Source organism: Trichosurus vulpecula, chromosome 8 (assembly GCF_011100635.1).
Source record: "Trichosurus vulpecula isolate mTriVul1 chromosome 8, mTriVul1.pri, whole genome shotgun sequence".
Classification (NCBI taxonomy): Eukaryota; Metazoa; Chordata; class Mammalia; order Diprotodontia; family Phalangeridae; genus Trichosurus; species Trichosurus vulpecula.
In genome coordinates this window covers 107,005,138-107,023,333 of record NC_050580.1, presented here as the reverse complement: position 1 = coordinate 107,023,333, position 18,196 = coordinate 107,005,138, and the positions used below count along the sequence as shown (strand labels likewise).

At 35.1% G+C, this 18,196-nt stretch overlaps 1 protein-coding gene across 6 annotated transcripts in view; it reads right to left on the bottom strand.

Moving 5' to 3' along the window:
• The window catches only part of SORCS1 (sortilin related VPS10 domain containing receptor 1), a 719,989-nt gene that overhangs the window by 179,395 nt on the left and 522,398 nt on the right, over nt 1-18,196 (bottom strand). For all 6 annotated transcript variants that reach the window (XM_036735441.1, XM_036735437.1, XM_036735435.1 and 3 more), the window contains one exon: nt 13,984-14,048. In XM_036735441.1, the coding sequence (XP_036591336.1) occupies nt 13,984-14,048 (65 nt within the window). The remainder of the gene's footprint in view (nt 1-13,983; nt 14,049-18,196) is intronic.

Here is an 18,196-nt window from a genome sequence, read left to right as displayed (position 1 = left end):
ACAAAATAATAACCATTTAATGAACATCTACTATGTACCTTACTTTATGCTAGATGGTGTGGAGATAATAAGACCCATAAATCTTAGGTCCTTGATTTTAAGTACCTTATAATCTACTTGGTACAACCTCTGCCTGCCTCAGGTTCCTCATCTATAAAAGGGATAATAAACGCACCTGCTTCTCAAGGTTGTTGTGAGGATGAAATGTGATAATATCCCTAAAGAACTTTGGAAGCCTTAAATTAGTGCAGTTAAAATTTCAGCTATTATGATTCTATTATTATTAGAGGAATGGGATAGTGCCGAGCATAGACCTGGACTAGGTAACAGGTGGATACAGCAGGTGGGAAAGTCTCCTGGGACAAAGTCCCTCTTCTCAAGGAGTTCAGTCTCTGCAAGAAGGGAGATTCATATATACAAAATAACTGGAGAAAAAAGAAAAAAGCAACTCTAAAATGAAAGAATCTCATTTCTTTCCAGGACTTGTCAGTCCCATATATTAAGTTCTCAAATCTCAACAATATTTACATCTATTAATTCCTTTCCCCCACCCCTTAATCAATATTAAATCATATAATCATAATCCTCATGAAGAAATTCCCCGTACATATCTAAATGACTGCATTTAATTTTTGTGAAGGTGTTGGGGTAGGAGTTGGGGGTGGGGGAGGTTAAGGTGAAAGAGTATATTGTTTTCATTGTGAAATGGAATATCTCTAAAGAGGAATATCATTCTGTACTGAGATAATCCTGAAGATGTTCTTACCCTGGAACATCTCTCTGCCCTTTGTCCCCCCTTTGTTTACTAATGGAACATCCTTTTGAAGAAGGGCCAGCCATTCCTCTCCCAGATCTGCTTCTCACTCCTTCTCTGGACTTCACTACTATGATCCCATTCAGGTAATTTATCCTCCCTTTTTATCTCCCCCCTTTCTAGGTCCCTTTTATGTATTGTCCACTCCCCCCCCCCCACTCCCCATCCCCATTAAAATGGAAGCTCCTTCAAGGACGAGGCCTATTTTTCTCTTTGCTTGAATTTTATCCTGAGGCTTAACACAGTGCCTGACACACTGAAAGCCTTTAATAAATCTCTGTTGGCTGACTGAAACATATCAAAATGATTTTGGGGCCTTTGAAGGCTGATAAACTAAAGAAACTTTTTTGAGAACCCCAAACCAAGTGAACGGAAAAATTAGGAGAACTGAGATTATTATATTTTCTCGTATTTTGGTAACTCTGTTCCCATACAAACGAAGGGACACATGAATACCATGGAAGATGGGAAACACATTGAACAGGTGAAGGAACTGAGTGACACTTTCTGAATTCACCCCCTTGTATACTTGGAGATATGAGAAAGAGTAGGGAGCAGCTTCTTTCATTAGGACTGGTTTGTGAAATTCCAGCTTGGGGTTTATTTCAAGAAATGTTTTTTGAATAAGGACTTCCAATGTTAAGTGGCAATAAAACCACAGGGTATAAACTTCCCCTTTGAAGGGTTGGTCCAATGAATCTCAGCAAGTGAAAGAGATTAGCAGCAGGGGAAGTTTAGGGAAGATTATTCAACTCAAGTAAAAGTACATGGGAATGAATAATTGTCGCCTATGATTCCCCAGCAATAATTGGCATCACTGCTCAAACACTTACAGATCCATTGGGCTCCTCATTGGAGAGGGAGTACTTAAAAAAAATTAAAGGAAGAAATTATAAAGTCCAAGCTATGTAACTAGGATGCTTGGAATCTACATATATGCCTATATTTACATAGACATATTCCAACTAAAAGCACTATACATTCATATATGTGCATATTCTTCTGTCTCACACATTTTCAAATCAGATTTCTTGCTTCCTTTTTTCCCCTGACCCAGAGAACAGGGCATTTTTACAGTTCTCATTTGTCAGTTTGCCTTTGGATAAACACTGGGCCCAATAGCAAATGTCACTTCCAATAAATATGATCAAAATCTTCTAATAATACTGCCCATGATGGATTATATCTGAGATTGCTCTTTTCAGCACACCTCCCTAGGCAGACAGGGAGTACAAGTAAGAGCAGCATCTCTGTCACAACAGCATCCTGCAAGACACACTGATTTCAAAGGACATCGAGCTTAGCAATAATTCTGCCTGTCTACAGACCACCCCATCATCCCAGGATGTGGGTGTGTGGAGTGAAGCAGGATATTCTCCAAATCCCCTAAAATTTAGGAGCTACAATATAAACTGTAATTAATCATAATGTTTAAATCAAAGGACAGGGGAATTCATAATTGAGTCAGCCTGAATTCTGAAGAGCAAATCCTGTGAAAGGATCAGAGATTTTGCAAGAGATTAAGTAGATGCTATAAGAGATTCTCATCATGGTCTCTAATTTCTGTTTTCTGGTAGTGGCATCTCTGTAAAGGCTGGGTTTCCATTAAGCAGACATGCTAAAAACTGATGTTCTATGGCTGAAATATTATCTTTGTTATTCATATTGAAATAATATACTTATGTGCATCAAGCATTCTTGCTCCTACTCCAAATATTTAAAGAGTTTCTTGGGTGGAGAAACAAAGAACAAATATTTATAAAGAAACCGGAAGGAGGGGAGAGACAATATAAAGATATTGGTATTCCAGAAGCAACTGGTCAGCCCCAAGCTTGATTTTGATAAATGCTCTCACAAATCCTGCCAACTGCATCCACTAACACCTTCCTCTTCTGACATCTCTACTCTCTCCTTCCCTGCTGCTTTTTTTTTTGCTCTTTCTCCTTCATCTGGAGCCAGTTATTGAACTTCTGATCTGTTGCCTTGGTGGTGGGGAGAGAGATACATTGTGAGGATGAAATTATCTTTATTCTTTTTTAACATATTAGTCAGGTATTGTGCTGAGATTCAATTCAGTTCAACAAATGTTTATTAAATATCTACTAGATTCCATTTTTCAATGGGTAGGTAATTTGAGAGGAGGGTTCTGGGTTTATGTTAACAGGGTTAACTTTTCAAATTAAATCCCTTTATTGGATTTCCACCCATGGTTAGTTTCTGAAGATGCTACCTTTGCAGAAAATAAAATAAATACAACTTGAAGTTGTATGCTTCATGCCTGATGCAATCTGAGCCAGCAGAGAGAGTCACATATTAACAATCTCTCTGCCAAATGAGAAAAGAATATGACTAAGGTGAGAAGGCCCTGCAGATCATTGGGAGGGAGGGACCTGTGTTCTTGGGATATTCAGATTTGTGTATTACATATCAGAAGACATAGGATGGAAGTCCTTGGTGCACTAGAAATATTAGAAGTAATTTCTCAAGCAAGTAGTAGAAAACTGAGTGGGGGGAAGAGGGGACAAGGAGGGAAAGGGTGACAAATCATTCCTGGTCCTCTGAATTTGAAATAAGCCAAAGGAACAGAAATTGAAAACAGGAAGCATGCATTCAGATAACTTTAGGGTTGTAGGCCTTCCAGAAATAATATATGACATTAAAAAAAATTAACACAGTCTCGTAGAGGTAAAAAAAAATAAGAATACTACACACAGTTTTAAAATACAGAGAACTAAGTACTAACTAATTGAATCCACTGCTCATCATTAGAAAAAAAAAGTCCATGTTTGAAATTTAAAGGTATATAGTGTTGAAGTTTCTAAATTTTAATGCAAACAAATACATTTTACAAGCAGCCAAGAGAAATTAAATTGTTTATTAGGGAATATCAATTGGAATGACTCAGGATTACTCTACTGCTATAGCAAAGGAGAGAATATACTCCAGCAAGCAATGAAGTTCAAGTTTCAACCCAAAATACCATATACAGCAAGTCTGGGACTAATATCCAATGGCAACGGTGGATATTCCTAAAGAAAAAAAAAGTGTTTCTGGCATTTATTCAAACCAATCAAACAAAAGTTATCAGGAAACTCAACTTGCAAAAAAATCCAACAAAAAGCCCCAAAGAAAGTTAAATACAATTATAAACAAAAAGAGTAAGAAATAAAATAATTTTTTACATCTTACTGTGCTAATATTTAGAAAAATAAAGTGGCTTGAAGAATAAAGAAACAAAGAGAGATGATCAAGGGAACAAAAGGATGTAAGAGGCTAAATATTTTAAGTGATCTTAAAAAGCCAAGAAAAGGCAAGGAGAAAGAATAGAATTAATATCAGTTGACTAAGTCCCGTACTCCCCAACACAACAATTGATATCTTTTGTGGTAGGGCATAACACAATAGAAAGTCATTTAAGCAGGGGAAAAGGGCAACAAGAGGCAGTGTAGGTAAATAAAGAAAGGATAATAATTTAAACAAGTATAGGTAATCAGGGAAACAAGGAAAAATGGAGTCAGAGTAATATGGGTAAGGGTTTAAGGTTGGGGGTTAGAGATAAATTATAGGTCTCATCTCAAAAGGAAAAATTAAATTGTGTCATTAAAGAACCCTCTCATTGAGAGAAAAGATACTCTTTGATGATAGAAAGAAGCCTTATCATCAAGGAAAAAGGAGATAATATTAGATAAAATAATTAGATAATATTAGATAAACATATCTGAACAAAGGTTAGACTTCCAAGGATTGCATCACATCTAAAGAAAAGGTATAAATCAGACTCTGCGTCAAGCAGCAGAGATGATGTAGAGGGAACCATGACAGAATAAATTGGCCATAGGAACAGAGAGGAATCAATCTAAGGGCAAGAGCTAGGACCAGGTCTCATTATTCAAAATACAGAACAAGCCTTACTACAAAATATTGCTTCTTTCATTAATGGTTATTTCTGTGAGTGAGGCCCAGAAGCATCCAAAAGAAAATAAAACACAAAGGAGGAAGAGAGGAAGAGTTATCTATAAGTACATTAGCACAGAAATAGGATGGAGGAGGGAAAAGAAAAGAGGTACTCTAAAAGATTATACACACAGTCTGCATGTATGTATATACATATACATATATACATACAAAAGAGAGAAAGAGAGCATGCACATGCACGTGCACTTAGGGTAGGTACATGTAAGAGCATAAACCACAAAAGAGAGGAAATATTTCATAAGAATAAAGAGGAGGACAAAATAAATGTAAATGCATTAGAAAACATGCCACATAAGGCTATTACTTCAAGGGGTGAGACAGCATGGATTTCAACTTATACATTTTCCTGGTTGGAGAAATGAAAGAGTCAAAAGATGGTAAGCAAATAGAGGTAGGAAAGAAGGAAGGAAGGAAGGAAGGAAGGAAGGAAGGAAGGAAGGAAGGAAGGAAGGAAGGAAGGAAGGAAGGAAAGAAGGACTTAAATCAACTTAAGGAATTTAGGACTAGAATAAATAGCAGGAGAGGAAAATGGAGAAGAAAAGAGAAAGTGACAACAGCTTAACATCAAATTAATGTAGGCAAAACTCATTACTGAGACATAGCATTGACTTAAATGAATAAAGAGGTTTAAAAAATACGCATACATACATAAGATGTAAATGGAGGATAATATAAACCTAACAATAATAACTTTAATGTAAATGGATTAAAGTCCAATGAAAAGAAAAACAATTACAAATCGAATAAGAGAATAAAATGCAATAATTTTCTGCATATAAGAAACACATCTTTTAAAAGATACATATGGAATAAAAATGAAAGGCTGGGACAAAATGCATTATATATCAGGTGATTGCAAAAAGCAGAGACTCTACTTATATTATTGGAGAAAAAACAATATCAATAGAGATAAACAGAAACTATAATATGCTAAAAAGTACAACAATGGAAAAAATCTATGGGTATGCACTAAATTAAACACTAAACAGATATGCACTAAATTGTATAGTATTCCAATTTATAACAAAGAAGATAATTTGCAAAAAAACAAAAAAAAGGATATGGTAAATAACAATGATACAGAATTCATTTCTCAGAGCTAGATAGTCTTAGAAAAAGATAAACAAAGGGAATACATCAAAATGGATAGTTGGAAAATTTGATTTGAACTATTTCTGAAACATTTAAAATAACCATTAAAATTACCTTATAAAGCTAGACAAAAGTAGTAAAATTTACTTGAGGGAATAATTTTAAAATACTTATTTCTCAAAATAACATGCTACCTTTACAAAAATAAAATGTCAACTTCCAAAGAAGTTATAAATCAATATAAAAGGCCCTTTTTGTATCTGTAGTATTTAGCACAGTACCTGGCATATAGTAGATGCTTAATAAATGCTTGATAACGTGAATTGAAATACTAAAATATCATCTATAGACCATAACACAATAAAAATAAATGACAGAGAACATAAGCAAAAGGACATACATGAACGGAGAATGAGTAACGATATTTTGAAAAATGAGTATATCAAAGAATAAATCATTGAAACAAGAGCTATATGAAATGTAGGAAGATAAGTACATTAGAACATTGTTGGTGGAGCTGTGAATAAGGACAAATGTTTTGGAAAGCAATTTGGAAATATGAAAATAAAGTGACTAAAGTATCTATAACCTTTGATCCTGAGATTCTTCTGTGAGGATTATACACCAAAAGAGTTCATTTATGAGAAAAATTCCCCACATACAACAAAATATTTATAGCAGCAGTTTTTATGATGGTAAAGAACTGGAAACAAAGAAGACACCCACTGAGTATGGAATGGCTAAATTAAGTATGTTAAATTAATATAATGGAATGTTACTGTACTCTAAGAAATGATGCATGGAAAATGCCATATTATCTGATGGAAAGTGGAGTAAAGAGAGCCAAGAAAACAATATACAGTAGTAAATGGAAAGAACAACCATAAAATGATCAAAAGGTGATGCTGAAAAATTCATAGGACAAGAATAGCTACAAAAAAGATGTATGCAAAGACACTACACCACACACTTTGGTAGAGTGGAGAGACGTATCAGTCTGATATACAGTACATATTTTTAGATTTTTAATTGCACTGATCAGTCTTGCTCATTTTTTTCTCTTCTTTATATCTTGAAAAATATTATTTGTTATGTATGGGATGGCTCTTCTGAAGGGGAGAAAAGGAGGTATACTGAGAGAAAATATTGCTTTATTAAAAACAAATTATGTCAATAATGATTTATTTTTAAAAGAACTATGTGCAAAAGAATGATAATTAGAAAATATACCATAATACTGAATATGTAGCTAAAGAATCTCTCAGAGGAAAAACCGTATTTCTGAAAAGATGCATTAACAAAATTGAAAAAGAGTGAATTAATGACCTGAAAATGCAATTTTAAAGTCACAGAATCAACATATTAAAAATATGCAAGAAAGGGGAACTATTGAAAGTTAGAGAAAAAGAAACAATAGGAATAAAAATACTAGAGAACTGATAAATAAAACTAAATGATGATTCACTGAAAAGACTTAAAAAATCCATAAACTTTTAACTAATCTGATAAAGAAGGAAAATGAGAATACCAAAAATAAAACTTGAATGAGATTAATTCACACAAAAAAAAAACAGAAAAGATATGAAAATGTTATCCAGACCCATTAAAATATGATAGCAGGACAGAAAACTTGAAGGGAAAAAAATGATTATCTATAAAAATATAAATTACCCAAAATAACAAACATGAAATTCTTATCTTTATCACCCCATCTCCTAAAATGAAAATCAAAGGGTCATAAAGCAACTACCAGATGAGGGGAAAAAAGCCCTTAGTACAGATGGATTTAAAGATAAATTACATCAAAAGTTTAAAGAGTGATTGATAACTACACTACACAATTATTTTTCTCAAATTTTTTCTAAAAATTACTTTTATTAGACAAGTATAGCTCTAATATTTAAATCAAAGAAGGATAAATCAAAAAAAGAGTACTAGAGACCAGTATTACTAAAGATTTTTAATGCAAAAAATTTTTAATAAAATATTAGCAAAAGGACTACAAAAATGTAGCCAAAAATTGTTCACCATAACAAAACTGAATTTACACCAGTGATAATTTTTATAATTACAGGAAAATAATAAATGTGATTAATTCTATTAAAAACAAAGACAAGACCAAATTATTATATTATTAGATACAGAAAAGGCTTTGACAATTTACCATTATCTATCCAAAAATCCCTGAAACATATACTTAGAAAAAGGTCATTTAAAGATAACATTCTATAACTAAAACCAAATCTTAGCATTATTTGAAACAATAAAAACATTCTCCAAAATACAAGAATAAATCAGTGATTCCTTCTCTTCTCATTTTTTGGCACTTCTGGTAATGCTAGTAATAAGGAGACAGGAGAAAGAAATCAGTGGCATAAATACTGACAAGTGTGATGGGTGAAACCTGAAATAACTGAGGAAACAAAGGTTTGAGCTCCTAAACATAACAATTTATTAAGTGATGCATGCCAATTGTATAACAAATCAGGAACAGGACTCCACAGGTTGGCATTGGACCCCAAATACAGAGGTAGAAAGATTTTTATACATTAAAATAAAAAAAAAGGATACAAGGTCAGGTAATCCAAGTTTCTGTTTAGAGAAAATATTGGGGCTTTCTGAGTTAGAAGGGGAAAAACAAACAGGTATGACTACCTAAAGTTAGAAAAAGAAGTGTCCCACTCTCCCCCAACTGTCTGTATTCAATCAAAGGAGCAAGGAAACAGTATCCGATTGATCATTACAGGGCCAGTTTTCAGATAAGACATATGGGTTGTTTGAACTGTATAACTGTGAGAAAGTACCTTGCATAAATCCTTGGATTTGACTGGGTTTCTGATCAACATATAACCTACATCCTTAGTTCAGTGTCCTTAAGCAACAGGCAGAGGTGGTCCAGCTTCCCAGTGAAATAGGCCTTGGTTCAAGCAACACAATGAAATTTTCTCATGATTCCCATAACTGAATAAAGTTTTCTCACAGGACAGAAACTAGAGTAGATCCATAATAGAATAGAAGGAGAACTCAGCTGTATCCAAAGCACAGTCACAATACAGTCACAGGTTCACACAATTCGCACCATTCCCTCACAAGAAAGAGAGGAAAAAAAATATCCCCACTTGTAGATGAAATGTTAACTTACTTAGAAAATCACTGAGAACCATCAATAGATCAAAATGATATAATTATTAATTTTGATAAGGCAGCAGGATACAAAGCAATACAAAAATACAATAAATCAGAATTGACCAAAAGAAAAATGCAATTCAAAATAATTTCCAAGTATGTAAAATGCATATTAGTCTAGAACATGTATAAATACAAGTATAAAAATACTCTTTACAATAATGAAGGGAGACAACAAAATTATGAATTATGGTTGAATTCTACCAATATAAAATATATGACTATTCTATCTAAATTGATTTACAGATCTTCTTTGATATTGATCAAAGTATCTAAAGCCATTTTAGAGCACTAGAAAAAAAATTGCTGTCAATTCATAGGGGAAAAAAAGCCCAGAAATTTAAGAGAAATAACAAAAAAAATAGCAATGAATACCAATTCCAGAGCTCAAACTATATTATAAATCAATAATCATCAATCTCTTTGGTATTAGTTTACAAACAGAAAAGTAGATGAACAAGAATCAGAAACAATTTAATCCAATAATGCAGTGTTTTGTTTTGTTTTTTCAAAAACAAAGAAGACAAACTACTTAAGAAATGATTCAATAAGTTCCATTCAAAAGAGTGGAAGTGAGTTTGGCAAAAATCAAGTTTATAGCAATATCTTATACTATATAGAACAAAAAGTTCCTGATGGATACCTGACTTAAATATAAAAGGTCATATCATTAAAAGAAATTAGAGGAAAATGAGATGAAGTGTCCCTCATAACTAATTTGAGAAAAAAAATACTTAACCCAACAAGGGATAGAGAGAATCCAAAATCAACAACAACAAAAACAACAACTTATAATTGCCTAAGTTAATTTTCCTTAACTGAAACCAAAATGTTGCCAAAATAGGAAAAGGGAATCAATATATTAAATATAACTGAAAAAGCCTAATATATATACATATATAGAGAGAGATGCACATATATCTGTGTATACATATATGCACATATGCACATATATATGTATATGAATATATGCATATATACATATTTGTGCGCATATACATATGCATCCATATGTGTATATGTATATACATGTGTATATGTGTATGTGTATATGTGTATAAGTGTATGGAATTTACATAAACAAGTAAAACCAACAGCCACATATATTGTAAAAACATATCCATAAACATTTCTCAAAAATTGAAGTATAAATTATTAACACAAATATAAAATATTCTTGGACCTGTGAAATAAAATCATATAGCCTCTAGCAATAAGGATCTGCAGTTATCCTGAAATTTATAACCTTGGAGAGCTACATGTGTGTATACTGTGAAGGTTAATGACTTTCCTAGGACAAAGAAGTCATGTGTCAGAGGCATGACATGGACCCAGGTCTTGCTGACATTAAGGTCATCTCTCTCTGGCATAAATAGATCACTCCCCAAAGCCCATACATGGCTATTTCATGTCTTCAAGCATTCCTGTAAGTCTTTTGTGTTGATACTGACCTTCAGTGCTTTGAAGAATAACATAAGTGGTTGCCCTTCTGAGAAAGGGAAGTACTTTCCAGTTTGTTCATTGAATGTTCCAGGGTACATGAAGAAACAGTCTCAGATGCTAAAGAACCTGACCTGTCATGGAGTCTTCAGATTCAATAGACTCTTTCTGAAGCAAAGTTAATACAGAAAATTTCTTCTCCTTTACTTTTTCTATCATCTAGAACAAAGAGATATCCATGAAATTGTTCATGATCCTGATCTTTCCACTTGGGCTTTTCACTCATTTGTAAAGACTCTTCCTTTTGTCAACTCTAACTATAACTATTGCTTTGGTGGTGTATTGTGATCACTATAAACTTCTTCTAAACTTCCCACCAGTGCTCTTCTTTTCTTCAGAGGATTTCAAGGAGCTATAGACCTTTGAGATGGAGAAATTATTTTGGATGGGGAGAATATTTGGAGTTTTTTATGGATCTTTAGCCTGGAGAGGGGTGAAGTAGGGTAGGAAGAAAAACCACAACAACAACAAACTAGAAACAAAGTAGGTACCAATCAAATGGATGATAGTAAAACAAATTTTGGTAAATTAATGTAATTGTATATCATTGCAATCTAAGAAGTGATGAATATGAGAAATTCAGAGAAACACAGGAAGATTTGTATGAAGTAATGCACTGTGAAATAAGTAGAACCAAGTAAACAATATTCACAGTGAAAACAATGTAAATTAAGAGACTAGTTAGATTAATATGTACAATGATAATGACCAATCTTTGCCCTGGAGAGGCAGTGTGGAGGGGGGGAACATATTTTTTTCTTGTCATTAGAATGGAGAGTGATTACAAATCTGGAATATCGCATATGTGGTCAGATGAGGTCCATGTATCAGTCAGCTTTGCTTAATTTTATACTTCCCCTTATTTATAAGGAAAAAACTCACTTGCTAGTGAAAGAAAGGAGTATTGAATGTAAATTAAAAGCAAAATACATCAAAGGAATAAAATAAAATTAGTGTGAATCACAAGGTCATAGGTTTAAAGTTGGAAAGGACATTAGAAGTCATAGGATTATCTAGTTCAATATTTTCATTATACACTTGAAGAAAGTGAGGCTTAGAATGGTTAAATGACTTTGTCAAGTTGACCCAAATATCAAGGTAGAATTGGGATTTAAACCCAGGTTTTCTGGCTTCAAATCCAGCATTCATTTCTCTAGGTTCTGACTCTAAAGCATGTGATTCCTCCAACTCAGAAATTCTTTAAAATTTCCTTCTATGGTGTGAGGAGAACATTTATACTAGTAAAAGTTATGCAGCTTTCATAAACCACACAAAATAAAGTTGGGTACTGTGCTAAAATGTCTACTATATGATGACATGGGAGAATCACACCAAGTACATCCACCACAGGGGAACAAAAATCCATACAAGATACAAGATGGGGACAATACACACATATGGAGAAAGAAAATAACATACAGGGCAGGAGAGGGCACTGTTTCAAAGATCATTCCTTTCCCTGATTCAAAAAAATATAGCCATAAAAACTCCTAGTTTCCTTCTCTTTAAACTAGGATAAGGAGATCCATCCATATGACCATTTCACAAATTAATCCAGGTTAACTCAATCTGAATTTGCCAGAAAACAAACCTACTCCCCAAGGGAGGGAGAAAAGTGAACCTTTATAAAAGTATAAAGCATGTGTGTACAGTATTGAAAAGTGTGAAAAGTAGAAAGTGTTTGTACACTTGAACAGCATACCTACCCCTCTCCCCCATAGGATCACAGATTTTGAGGTGCAAGGCACTTGAACACCCATCTACTCCAACCCTGTCATTTTACAAATGTAGCTATGTGACTTAGTCAAGGTCTCATGAGTACTTCATCAGAATGTAAACTGCTAGAGGGACATGCTGGTTTCCTTTTTCTTAGTAGCTTAGTAAATCATAAATAAACTGGCAGACTCTTTCCCTTGACTATGGGTGCCTTGAAGCTGGTCTTATGAGTCAAACAACTCCTCACACTTCGCAAAAAACACCATTGGACCAAGATTTAAGCATACTAAAGCACTGTCATTTAAAGCATCAGTTCAAGCCATTCCTTTATGTTAGTCTTTTTACCATACCTTTCTCTCCTTCCTTCTGATAACTTGGAAAAATGGACTGAATTTATAAAAATACTTTGCATATTATGTAGTACTTTATATATTAAATAGTTGTTTGTTCAGAAGCCTATGAGTTAAGAAATAGGGGTATTACTCAATCTCCATTTCATAGATTAGGAAACTGAAGACCAGAGAGGTTAAATATCTTCTCCCATGTCATACAACAGGTGAGTGGTAGGGGCTAGGTTCAAACCCAAGTCTTCTGTCTCCAAGGCCATTGTTCTTTCCACTACCCCTCCCTCTCCCTCTATTGTCTTTTTTAAAACTATTTTTATTAATTAATCTATTTAATTTTAGTTTATAATATTCAGTTCCTCAAGTTTATGAGTTCCAAATTTTCTCCCCCTCCCTCTCTTACCCCCTCCCCACCCAAGACAGCATGCAATCCGACAAAGGTTCTACATATACCTTCGCACTAAACATATTTTTACAATAGTCAAGTTGTAAAGAACTATAACCAGTGGAATGAACCATGAGAAAGAAGAAACAAAACAGAAGCAAAAACAAACAAAAAAAGGGGGAGAGAGAGAGAACAAACAGTTTGCTTCAATCTGCGTTCAGGCTCCCTAATTCTTTCTCTGGATGCGAATCACTTTTTCCATCATGAATCTTTTGGAGCTGTCTTAGAACCTACCCACCTACTTACCTACCTACCTAAATTCCTTCCTTCCTTCCTTTCTCCCTCCTTCTCTCCCTTTCTTCTTCCTTCATTCCTTTCTTCCTTCCTCCCTCTCTCCTTTCCTTTCTTTTTCCTTCATTCCTTTCTTTCCTTCATTCTTTCCCTCCTTCCTTCCTTCTCTCTTTCTCTCTTCCTTTCTTTCTCTCCTTCCCACCCTAGAACTTCACCTCCTATTGCTGCTTTCCTAGTTCACCTCAGAAGAAGAACATTAGATGTAGTGAATCAGATGAAAAGCAAGAGGCAAGGAGGAGGAAGAAAAGAAAAATAACCTTGTGAATCCCTACAAAGAAAAACTGGGCACTGAATTAAGAAGGCTGGTAGAAAAACTTATTTTGCGTAATGTAAAATTCATGTATCGAAGTGAACCCCTCTGTGAGTCTGAGTTACTAACACTCAGATAACTTAAATAACTCCATGTGGGTAGTTGTCTCTCTACTGCCCAAGAAAGTTGTTTACAAAGTGGGTAGGGGTAGAGGTATCTAAATTGAGGCCCTACTATTATCACAAGAAAAATCAGGATTTGTAAAAATGGGGAAACAAATTCATGCCCAAGTGAGTTAAAAGTTCACCACAATAATTTCCCCAAAATAGACTGTTTCATATAATATAATAGTGTATTTTGGGGTACTTACGACCATCCACAGTCCTGGCTTCCAGATGTACAAGGTCTGGTTCCCTGTTTGACCTCATCACTGACCTGAAAGGGAGATACATAGACATCAACTTAAAACAACAAAAATTGTCCCATGCCTGGACTATACAACCTTCATATCTCCACCTACCTCTTAGAATCTTTAGCTTAGGTTTCTTTCAATGGAAAGCTTTTTTTCCCCTAATACCCCAAGCTTTTAGTGATCTCTCCCTCCACAGATTATCTCATATTTACTTATCTATATTCATGTTGTCTCCCACTGGGATATAAAATGCTTGAGGGCCCAGATTCCCAGGTCCTTTATTTTGTCTTTGACTCTAGTTTACTTTTGTTATACAGTTATGTCATACAATTGTTTCAGTCATGTTCGACTCTTTGCTACCCCAATCTCGGGTTTTCTAAACAAAAGCACTAGAGTAGTTTGCCATTTTTTTTAACTCCAGCTCATTTTACGGATGAGAAAACTGAGGCAAATAGTGTTAAGTGACTTGCCCAGTCACATACCTAGTAAATATCTGAGGATGAATTTGAACGCAAGTGTTCTTAACTCCAGGGCTAGCATTCACTTTACTGTGCACCTAGCTACCAAATTGACTTGAAATAGAAAATTAATGCAATGATCACCACATTGATCATTCTTGTCTTATCATTTCATCTAACAGCCAGGTCTCCTCCCTCTTGGTCACTATTTGCATATTTGTTTTTACAATGCTACCCCATATTACCTCTTAACTGATTCACTTTCCTATTGCTTTGTCTATGGTAAGGTGCCCTTGTGCATGTGTGCCCATGCATGCACACACACACACACACACACACACACATACACACAAAGGTATGAATGTATTTTATGGCCTGCTTTTTTTCAGACAAGGGAGCTGAGGCTCAAAGTCATTACATAATTTCCCCAAGGTCCCACAATGTATAAATGGCAGAGCCAAGATCTGTTAGTCTGTCTATATCCATGCCCAGTGCTATGTTGAGCAACTTGCTCCACCCCCACTTCCATTCATTCAGTGTCACCTGACAGATAAAACAAATGTTTGGTGGTACCACCTCCTTTATAAAACATCATCATCAGGGTTTGGCTTCTCACATTTGTTTATTTTTCCTCATTTCCTGGAGAAATACTAAGTATTCTATGGTTCACATTTCCTCAGAAATGGAGAGAAAAAAAAAAGTTTGTGATTCCCTTAAATAGGTAGGAGGAAAATTTTGACCCTTTAATACCATTAGAATCTGTTCTGGTTACAGGCTGGACCATAAAGTGGCTTTTTTAAAAGCGCTATCACTTGATCCCAATGCTCTGGCTGGTGTTGGTCAGAGGCACGGACTATTTCCAAAGTTTCCACTTGCAGAAAAGCTGATCGATTGGATCCATTGTTGATCTCTCTAGACAAGACCTCAGCTATCCATCAGCATCAGAGAAGAAAAGAAGTCTGCCTGACATCCCTCATGCTGACAAGCGCGGTAGTTAACTCCTGTTATGTGAGAGCTTCCAGGGGGAGGCAGTGGGTTCCTGGCTTCCTTTTGAAATCTATAGCTTCTGGCCTCCTAATTAGTGTTGCCTCCCACATGCAGAGACTACTCTCTGCCTCAAAATAGTGTCTAACTCTCAGGAAAAAAAGATGTGGAGAAGTTCATGCTTGAAAATCATCCGTTTAGATTTCTATCAACAGGTGGCCCACACAGTCTTGGGAGGGGTACAGAGCTAGGATGGATTCAGCATCTTCCATTACTATAATCACAGCCCTACAGGCTCAGGTCTCCTCAAAAACTTAAAAAATAAAGGCCATGGGTACGATTTGTCTGTTCCCTTATCTCCAGGAGAGCTTATTGTAATGCCTTTGCATATAATGAGCTTTTAGTTAATGTAACCTACTAACTTAAGGGGGAGTATGACATCATTAAAGTCCTGGGTTCAAGTACCAGCTCCAAGACTTAACTGGTGTTTGACTGCAGACAAGTCAGAACGTCTTTGAGCCTCCATTTCTTCATCTATTTAGTGCAGTAAGATCTGCGCTACCTATCGAACATCTAAGATTGTTGTGGGTAATTGCTTTGTAAAGTGATGTATTAAAATGGGTTACTTTTATTATCATAGGATCATAGCTGGCAGGCACTGGAGGTCATTAAGTCCAACAGCATCATTTTACATATGAGGAGATTAAGACTCACAGACTTCCTTATCAAGGATCACTTAGCTAGAAAGTCTGAGACAGGATTTGAACCCAGCTCAAACTCTCTATCCACTACACCATGCTGATAAGAGCTATTTGACATGACTTAGAATCGTGTCTCCATAGTCACAATAGCCATATCACTCCAACTTCATAGGGCTTTCCAAACTAGTTACATGAAAATTATCTTATTTAATCCACAAGAGCATTTAATGCTTTGAAGTACAAGCAACAGGGTGTAGTGGATAGAATTCTGCACTTAAAGTGATAAAAAGCTGTTTTTAATCTTACTAGTTCAGTGATAAAGCAAATAGAAGGTGACGTAGATAGAGTACCAGGCCTCAAATCAGGAAGACTCATCTTCTTGAGTTCAGATTTGGCCGCAGACATTTATTAGCTCTGTGACCCTCGGAAAAGTCATTCAACTCTGTTTGCCTCAGTTTCCTTAGCTGTAAAATGAGCTGGAGAAGGAAATAGCAAACTACTCCAGGATCTTTGCCAAGAAAAACCCAAATGAGGTCATGAAAAGTCATGAAAAACCCTTTCACAAGGGTGAAAAGCTGAGTAACCATCTAAGTGCTTCAAGAAATTTCCTAAGATACTGGAAGTCATAGTGAGTTTGTGATCTGAACAGGTACAAGGAATTCTCATGAGAGGTATTCTCCACAGTTAAGAAATCATAGGCACATGTATATATGTACGTATGCGTGTGTGTATATGTATATATATACATATATATTTCCAACTCTAAACACACATACACACATGTATCAAACTTAGGATCTTATAGCAGCTGCTAATATATACATGGATGCATGTATTCAGAGTTGGAAGGATCACTAGAGGTCATTAAGTCCAATGCCGTGATTTTACAGATGAGGAAACAGGCCTGGAGAAATTAGGTGCCTTACATAGTAAGGTCACATAGTAAGAGATGAGGTCTCCATCAAACTCAGGTTCTCTGACTCCAAATACAGTACCCTTTCTATTATACTTTGCTCACTCTCTTATGTTTTGTATTATATGAAGTATTATATGATGTTTCACATAATAATAAATATAATATGCAGTATTATATGAGCAGAAAGCATTATCCTCTCAATTTTGCTGATGAATTCAACACAGAATGGTTGTGATTTCTTTTCAAGGTCACGCAATGATTTATTAAAAATTAAAATATCAAATATCCATGTGATACTTAAAGGTTTGCAAAGTACTTTACAAATATTATCTCATTTTTTATGACGAAAATCATGAGAGGTAGGTGTTATTATTATCCCCATTTTACAGATGAGGAAATTGAAATGGGCAGAAGTCAAGTGACTTCTCCAAGGTCACACAGTTAGCAGTTCCTGTCTGAAACAGGATTTGAATTTAGTTGCCCCTCACTTAAAGGACAGTTCTCTATCCCCTGTACCACCGAGTTGCAAATTATCTACTAAGTATCATTATTATCTATTATTAGTACTTAAGGGAACTTTTATTAAGTGTCCAGTATATGCCAGGAACTGGCATATATATGCCTAGGTGCTATGGGGCACAAAGATACAAAATGATGTTTTCCTTGTGGGAACTCACATGCTATTAGGTATGTAGACAAATAGAACACGTATGTAGACAAATAGAACAAAAAGTATTCAGAATATAGTAATAGCAAAGGAGTTCCCTTTCCCATCAGGAAGAAGAGCACATTGAATTACATTATGATCTCTTTCAGCTGTGAAGCCTATAATCCTATGTAGTAGGAGTTTGAGAAAAGATTGTATAATGAGAACCGTGAAAGAAGGTGTCATTGACTGGGGTTAACTCAGTCTGGCCCCTTGGCAGTTTAGATCTGCAATCAGCAATTAACAAATGGAAGTTTACTTAGCCATATCTTAGAGATGATATTCAACAAGGATATAGTGCTTAACACAGATAGACAAGGCCCCGTCCTGAAAATGGTCTGATCATCAAAAGAGGATGTGGTAACTCCTCTGGCCTTTTTTCATGGGACAAGTCTGGAGAGATCCT